The following is a 7,812-nucleotide window of genomic DNA, read 5'->3' as shown; positions in this document are numbered from 1 at the left end:
TGAAGGAGGGCAGCAGACAGAAGAAAAGCAGAGGGAAAGGGATGGGGGAATATAATAGGGGAACCCCTTCCGCTACTAAGCTCAATAGCGCCTCAAAGAGGGGAAACTCAGAACCTGTCGGTGATGAAAAACACTGAGCAGAAATACATCCTTATTGTTTGCCTCATATTGCCTGTAACCTCGATAAAACCTACTCATATATGTTTTAAACCAAATAAGGGGACAAGATATATGATAACTACAATAAGGGACTATTTATCCAATGAGCATTAACATTTTTGTCATCCTCCTCCAGCCTGCTCGAGGAGAAAAGGCTGACACTGACAGGAGCCTGCGTCCTGCAGACCTGCATAGCAACAAGAATCCGCAGTCGATCCCAGAAAAATCGATCACGGAGTAGAATGAAAATCAATATTTTCAACAAAAAAAAAAGAGAGAGACACCTTTGTGTAAAAACGAACATAACATATTTGGAATTTGACGCTTTAGGTTGTTAAAAATAATGTTTCAAAGAAAGCATGTAATCCTACAGCTAAAATTATTTTGTATTATTGCCTATTATTGTATCAGTCCCTCGTCGAAATGAACACCAATTAAATAATAAAGCATTTATTATTTGTGGTAGGCTTGTCCATTTTGTGCTATGATTTAGCAGACTTGTGTAGAAACCAGGGAGTAAACAGGGTGAAATAGGGTCATGGAGTTCATTGGAAGTGGATGCTGAGTGAACAATTAAAGGAATACATTACAATGGAGGATGTCTCAAACACCCTCGTAATGAGTGGGCATCAGCAGATGCAGCTGGTGTGAGACAGTGTCTGCATACTTGTTTGCAGACCGCATTTGTTTGTTTTTGTGTTTATGTGGTTGCTCACTGTTTAAAATTAACCAGAAATTGAAATTTGGTAGGTTATTGGGTGAGAAAAATACAATGCAATGCATTTGAGAAACACAAAATCACAGTCTTTCTTTCTGATATTTGATAATCTCCTCACCTCTCTGGTTGTTCAGTGTGCCCTGTGAAAAATTGAAAATTGCCCAAATGTCAAGGTTAAGATGTACATTTGACTTGTTATGGTGGAAATGCAGTCAATGTATTGTTATATGGTTGGCATCAATGTCTTACAAAAAGGCAAGGCAGTGGAACTAATATATATATATATATATATTAGTGCTGTCAAAATTATCGCGTTAACGGCGGTAATTAATTTTTTGAATTAATTGCGTTAAAATATTTAACGCATTTAACGCATGTGCAGAATGGCCCGCCCCATACGTGCCACCAGTGGCAGCGCCAGGGTATGGCTGGGGTAGGCTACACCCATACCAAGAAATGGCTTAGCCCCACCATGAAAAATGATGTTAAAGTAAGCAAAATAAAGTCTGCCAACTCGCGCGGAGTAAATTGCACAGACAGCAGTTAGTAAGATTGATTTCAGTAACCACGGTTTTGAAAACTTTTGTCACGTAGTGATCGTCTTCTCAATAGAACATCTTTGATAACGGCGTGGTGTTGTTGCAGGAAGTCCCGACGGAGAATACTTTTGCTGTAGTACAGGGGTGCACATAACTGGTACGCAGGTTATGTGCGTAATCTCTCTGAAATGCGTACCGTCACTTGTGTCACAAAGCGCATTTGCGTACCGACGTACTTGTGAAGCTTTTCCAGAAGGCGGTTAGATCACCGGACGACAGAGTCGGTCTCCGTGTGCACAGACAGGGCTGCTGTTAACGTCGGTCTGTACAACGGAATTGTGCCAAAACTACGCCAACCGGCTACGGAGGGAGACTCCCCTCCCCTCCCACTGGAGAACTGCGCTAAAACAGCTGATCACAACGTTCACACTCTGTGGTCACGAAGTACTCCACTAGCCGCCGCCCCCCGTCGACTTTCCTGAAGTACTCCCCCGTTGATAGAAATCAACACGTAATGAATTAAGACCCCACGGTTTGATGATTGATAGGTGTGTGGGTTGTCTTTCATTTTGACACGCAGAAAAATGTTATAATAAACATAGATACTGTATGTTAAATGGATATATCCGCCTTCTTTCATTTATCTTTCCATTCCCACAACAATATGCATAAATAAATGGCATATTTTGGACATAGTTCGAATGGTGATTAATCATGATTAATTAATTTTTAAACTGTGATTAATCTGATTAAAGATTTTAATCGTTTGACAGCCCTAATATATATATGACTCAAAGCATTCATTTTGGAAACCTTTTTTAAAGAATTGTACTTTATGCCTCCTGTGTGCCATGTCCAAGGTTAAGGTTACGGGCCTTGTAATCATTAATACCCAGAGTTTCTAGAGCAGTAAGACATTAAGTACTCTTTCACCTCTCCTCTCAATTTAACACCTAAACTAACATGGGCGTATTCAAACATATGTGTGCACACACATTGGCAGTCACAGAAACCAAACATTTCTATTGACACCCACACACATAACTATCTGCCAGAGGCAACCAAAAACATGGCGTGCATTCATTGTTGGAATATATAGTATCTGTTAGGATCCTGGCAAGATGCTTTTGGTTTATGATTTAGCTTATGATTTGGTGAGGAACATTTCTGTTGCTTTGGAAAAACAAGGTGAGACATTTTACTATAAAAACAGGCAAGTACTTTAATCGAAAAAAACGAAAGTGGCCCATGTAATTAGTTTTGGTTCCCACATTACATGTTTGTCTGTGAAATCATACTGTTTCTAAGATAAATAGGACCATATTTATATATTTAGTGGCATGGTAGGATATATTTAATATTGATTACTCGTTTGTGCTAATGGATTTGTTTTTAATTAAAATGGAACTGTCCTTAAATATTCTTTGGACAAAATAGTAGCTTACTGTTTGTCTTTTTTTACCACGGTTTGACCGACAGATAGTTACTGTAAATCCAGTCTTAACTGCTCACACTTCGCAGGTTGCAGCTTGTCAGACAGGAACACACCTCCACATGTTTTCACATACTGAATTATCTAAGGCAGACGTTCAGCCATAAACAACCAAGTCAAATACACACTGTACTTTTACTGATGAGAATGAGTATACTTTCCACACGGTGGTCAGCGTTGGACAGTCTTTGACAGGAAGTAGCATTGTACAGTGTGAGTAATTTGATATGTTTAAGGGTTTTGTCTCTGGGGAAGGGGCTTATTAATATATATATTGCAGTGCAATGATGACATTGTGTACAGCCAATGTAAAAAACATGATTACTTCATTGATGAATGGTACATTTTGCTCCGTTTTGTGTGGCGTGCACATAGCATGTCAGAGGAATTTGGAGGAATACAAAAGGAGCCCCTCTGTCTCAGGTCTGTTATCTGTTATATTTAACCTGCAGCTGTTTTAAAGAAGAAAAAAGAGAGTGAAGACAGCAATGGGTACAATGCGAGCCAGAAGCTATGTTTTTGATAAAGAGGAAATATTATCAGAGGGAAGAAACAAGAGAGCGCTGGAGGTTAACTCATCAGTCAGCTTGAAAACAAGTAAGTTGTGCACCTTCTGTCTTCATTGCTTGCAAGTTTTGAAAGCTTGACTCCATGTTTTTACGTGACTTTGAACGTGAGTATGTCAGATAAACACATTTTTAGAGGAAGAGAAAACATTGACTGAGGTAAACAATATAGCATGAACGCCTGGGAGTAGAACAGAAAAAACATGTTGATCAGCTTCTCTAAAGGTCTGGTTTGAGTTAAAAAGTGATTTTGCTGTCTCTCTCTCTCCCAGCTGTGAGGTTTTGGAAACTTTGACACACATATTGCCAGAATAAGGGCTGTTTTCTGCCCGAGAACACCGCTTAAAGTTTTGTAAAAGGTTACAACACAAGCCTGTGGGAATCTTTGACCGAATCATCTGCAGATCAGACATTTGCAAATAGAGCCTTTCTCTAACAAAGTGAGACAACATATTATGATATCTTATCAAGTAAACCCACTGGGCCAGGTAGTGGAACAGGCTACATAAAGACCAACTTAATAAAGTCCAGGTCAAGTCCAAAAAAAAGCTCCAGTTGAGTCCCAGTCAAGACCAAGTTAAAACTGCATCCAGAACAAGTTGAGTCCTGTTAAAGATAAAGATTAGGACTTAGGTATTTACACATCTTTGGAACACTACAGTAAATATTGTTACACACATCTACAATACTATCAAACATAACACCCACACATTAACTTTCACAGTCATTTATGTAGGATTTTATCTTTTTTTAAGTATATTCCCTTCTCTCTATATATCACAACTCTTCCCTCTTTTATTCAACCATTCAGAAAGAAATTGGCAATTAAAGGGACGTTGGGATTAAAGTGATTCACATTATGTGAAAAGCCCAATACATTTAAAATGGGATAACTCAAGCAGCTATAAAGTGGATTGTTTCAATTTGATTGTGAAATCACACTGGACAGGTTGATTATGCTTAGGCATGGAATTACTTAGTGCTGCTCAGGCATGCAAAGGTGAATGACTTGGCGCACCCTAAAGTGTGATTTAGGTTGATGTCATTTTCTCACAGTCATTCAATGTGTATGAGAACATCTTCAAAGTTGTTCAAATGTAGCATAATAATAATCTATTCCTTTGTGCTTGTCTTTACCTCAGGGTTTTCACAACCGAGATGGCCACCTTTGACAACACAATAACCAACCTCACCAACTTCAGTGACTTATACTGTCCCTTTCAAGAGGATTTTAAATATATTCTTCTTCCTGTCAGCTATTCCCTGGTCTTTGTAATCGGCCTCGCTCTGAACACCACAGCGTTGTATGTGATTGTGTTTCGCACAAAGCGCTGGAAGCCCTCCACCATCTACATGTTCAACCTGACGATGTGCGACACACTCTACATCCTCACTCTGCCCTTCCTCATCTATTACTATGCAGATGAGAACGACTGGCCCTTCAGTGAACCGTTCTGCAAGATCATACGCTTCCTGTTTTATGCAAACTTATATGGTACAGTGATGGCATGACACACACTCAGACAATACCAAAAAAGCTATCATTATAAAGTACAGTAGATGGCAGTATGATATACCAAAAGACAGTACAATAGTGTTAATTTAATACAGTGGAGATATGTGATGTAAGTTATCCAATACGACATCTACAATACAAATATACTATGCTTACACTAATGATATAGTATGATGTTTTATAATATCATCGGATACAAGAAGACATAAGGAAAAATAAGATATGACCTGCAGTGACAAAAAGTGTAGTCTATATCCTAATTTATAAACAGTGCAACGCAATGCAACTCAATTTGACACAGTACAGTATGGCACAATAAGTAAAGGCACGTTTCACCTTACCAAATGCCACACTAGGCTACGCAATACTATGACTACAACTCACAGTAGAATACAATATGCTAAACTAGGCCTGACTAAACTCGGCTGACAGCTTAGCATACAGATGATATGGTCACACAGGCCTACAAAATCAAGCAACACACAATGATACAATATAATATGTTGCCAAACAATACAGTGTGAAACAATACAATATAACATACTAATATAATTTACAAAAATAACAATACACTAATAATATGACAGGATATCAGACAACAAGATGTCATATACTAAGAAGACATTTTTAAGAATACAACAGTTATTGTGACATACAATTCAAATCCAACAGATAAACAATTTGATATATAAATATGATACAACATAATCCAATTGTATGTAAAAAGATCTGACCTAAACATAATGAAACACAACTTGATATGACACAACACAATATGTAACATTACTACTCTACTCAAGTCGTTAACATTATATCATGAAGAGTGTACACACAAAATACTAACAGGCATCAACAATGACAACTTTATAGGTTCAGAAAGAATCCATGCAGTATGAAAAAGAGTGTATTAAATATGTATTCACCTTGCAGGTTCCATTCTGTTCCTGTGCTGTATTAGTCTGCATCGCTTCGTTGGCATCTGCTATCCGGTGCGCTCCCTCAACTGGGTCAGCGCTCGCCAGGCCAAGCTGGTGTCTGTGGCCGTGTGGGCCTGTGTCTTATTCTGCCAGGCACCTATTCTCTACTTCTCAAGAACTAGGTGATTTTGATTGGTCTTTCTTTTTTTTATTGATATATTTCTTAATTCCCTACCAATAGTTAAATCCCTCTTAGTTGTATTTAGTGTGGGACTATTGATTTTTGTGTCACAGTAAGTAACTTATGGAACCTTATTGGGCACCAACCTGAGAGCTAACAAATTGACTTAATCTCTCCTTTCTTCTGTTATTCCCACTCTCCCAGGTCTTTTTTTTGGTTCAATGCTAAATAAGGCAGAACTACAGTTTAATAAATCTAATTAAATTGAAATATAATATTTATATCTTCTGTCAGGGATGTGGAGAATGAACGGATCTGCTATGACACCACCAGCCCAGAGCTTTTTGATGACTTCTTGGTATACAGCACAGCCGTGTCCGTGCTCATGTTTGCCCTGCCGTTCATGGTGGTGATGGTGTGCTATGGCCTCATGGTGCGGAAGCTTCTGGAGCCTGGCTGGGGGTCTGAAGGTGGCTCTCTGGGAGCACAACGCACCAAGCAGAAGTCAGTGAAAATGATCATCATCGTCTTGGCAGTGTTCATGCTCTGCTTCCTGCCTTTCCACCTCACCAGGAGTCTTTACTACTCATTTAGATACCTAAGGCAGGTCGATTCAACACAGGTGAGGACAAACACTTTTAGAATAAATGTGTTAAATGACTTTGGATGCTAAGTATATCTTGTTTTTATGTGTTCATCAGATCAGCTGTAGGTTGTTGGAAGCCTCCAGTGTGGCCTACAAAGTGACCAGACCTTTGGCCAGCGCCAACAGCTGTGTGGACCCCATCCTTTACTTTCTGGCTGGGCACGACGCCCGCAGTACCCTCAGCAAGAAAAAGCCGTCTTCATCTAAATCAAGAAGGGTGGGCCGAACCTTAACAACAGAACTCTGATCCTATGCGTGAAACAATTTTTGGAAGAAAGCTGAACATTGTCAGGACAACAATGACAGTTCTTATTGCAGGTTTCTTTTGGTTGACGCAGCACCACATCCACTGACACAGATTTCATTCAGATTTGCGTAACAAATAGAAATGCATGTTCAGATTTGACCAAATCAAATATGGGCAATACAGTTTTAAAGAATTTAACTTAACATCTAAGTTGTGTTGTTCATTTAATGGACTTAAACAGATATTTTGTGTTTGCTATGTCTGAAAAAGTATAGTGAGAGGAAGTAAATAAACTACACTGTGCTTTGCAGCTGTACATTTTTTAGTAAAGGTCCTACTGGACAACTGCTGCACCTGATGTTTTTGAATAGACAGAAGTGGGTTTACCTCTGCTCACCTTTCTTTTCACATATCAGACAAAGAACGTCAAAATAATGAGTCTGTGGCTTTTAAAATGAAGACGCAAAATGACTCACGCTTGTCAATGTGTTTGTAAATAGTTGGCGAAACAGCATGTCTCTTGAAGTGAGCATACAACTGGAAAAACAAGACTTTGATTATACTGTACGAGTTGCGATTTTTTTTTAGCGGATGTCAGTTTGTGTCCAAATATGAAGGAATTAAATAAATTGTGTTATTTAATGTATAGATTTTGACAAATGTGTGGTAATACATTTTTTTATAATTTGTCTAATGTACTATACTGAATTTGTTTAATATCCGTCATTTCATCTATTGAACACCATGCCACCACTAGAGGGTGACACTGTCTAACAAACAGGCAGGTCATTGCTCACAATGCTTTAGAACACATTTTGAGTTTTTATAGTC

General features: G+C 38.7%; 1 protein-coding gene across 3 annotated transcripts; it reads left to right on the top strand.

The window, feature by feature from the left end:
* Window positions 1–2,470: 2,470 nt before the first annotated feature.
* On the top strand, window positions 2,471–7,566 carry LOC117552265 (P2Y purinoceptor 2-like). Of its 3 annotated transcripts, XM_034225612.1 has the most exons (6): window positions 2,482–2,604; window positions 3,361–3,505; window positions 4,617–4,969; window positions 5,921–6,089; window positions 6,383–6,710; window positions 6,790–7,566. In XM_034225612.1, exons 3-6 carry the CDS (start codon window positions 4,633–4,635, stop codon window positions 6,979–6,981), a joined length of 1,026 nt encoding a protein of 341 aa, XP_034081503.1. In that variant the 5' UTR covers window positions 2,482–2,604; window positions 3,361–3,505; window positions 4,617–4,632; the 3' UTR covers window positions 6,982–7,566. The 3 variants fall into 3 exon arrangements, with proteins under 3 accessions (XP_034081504.1, XP_034081503.1, XP_034081505.1); XM_034225613.1 differs by lacking the exon at window positions 3,361–3,505 and having other exon boundaries at window positions 2,471–2,604; XM_034225614.1 differs by lacking the exons at window positions 2,482–2,604; window positions 3,361–3,505 and adding an exon at window positions 3,007–3,121.
* Window positions 7,567–7,812: the final 246 nt, after the last annotated feature.

The sequence above is a fragment of the Gymnodraco acuticeps genome, unplaced genomic scaffold (assembly GCF_902827175.1).
Source record: "Gymnodraco acuticeps unplaced genomic scaffold, fGymAcu1.1, whole genome shotgun sequence".
Classification (NCBI taxonomy): Eukaryota; Metazoa; Chordata; class Actinopteri; order Perciformes; family Bathydraconidae; genus Gymnodraco; species Gymnodraco acuticeps.
The sequence above is the reverse complement of the archived record's forward strand: the minus strand, read 5'-3'. Positions and strand labels throughout refer to the sequence as shown.

Bases quoted from the DNA above. Each gene is read 5' to 3' on its own strand.
- LOC117552265 (XM_034225613.1), top strand. From the start codon at position 4,633: ATGGCCACCTTTGACAACACAATAACCAACCTCACCAACTTCAGTGAC. The intron at 6,090-6,382 runs GTGATTTTGATT...ATCTTCTGTCAG, and splicing joins CTCTACTTCTCAAGAACTAG to GGATGTGGAGAATGAACGGA. The intron at 6,711-6,789 runs GTGAGGACAAAC...TGTGTTCATCAG, and splicing joins GGCAGGTCGATTCAACACAG to ATCAGCTGTAGGTTGTTGGA.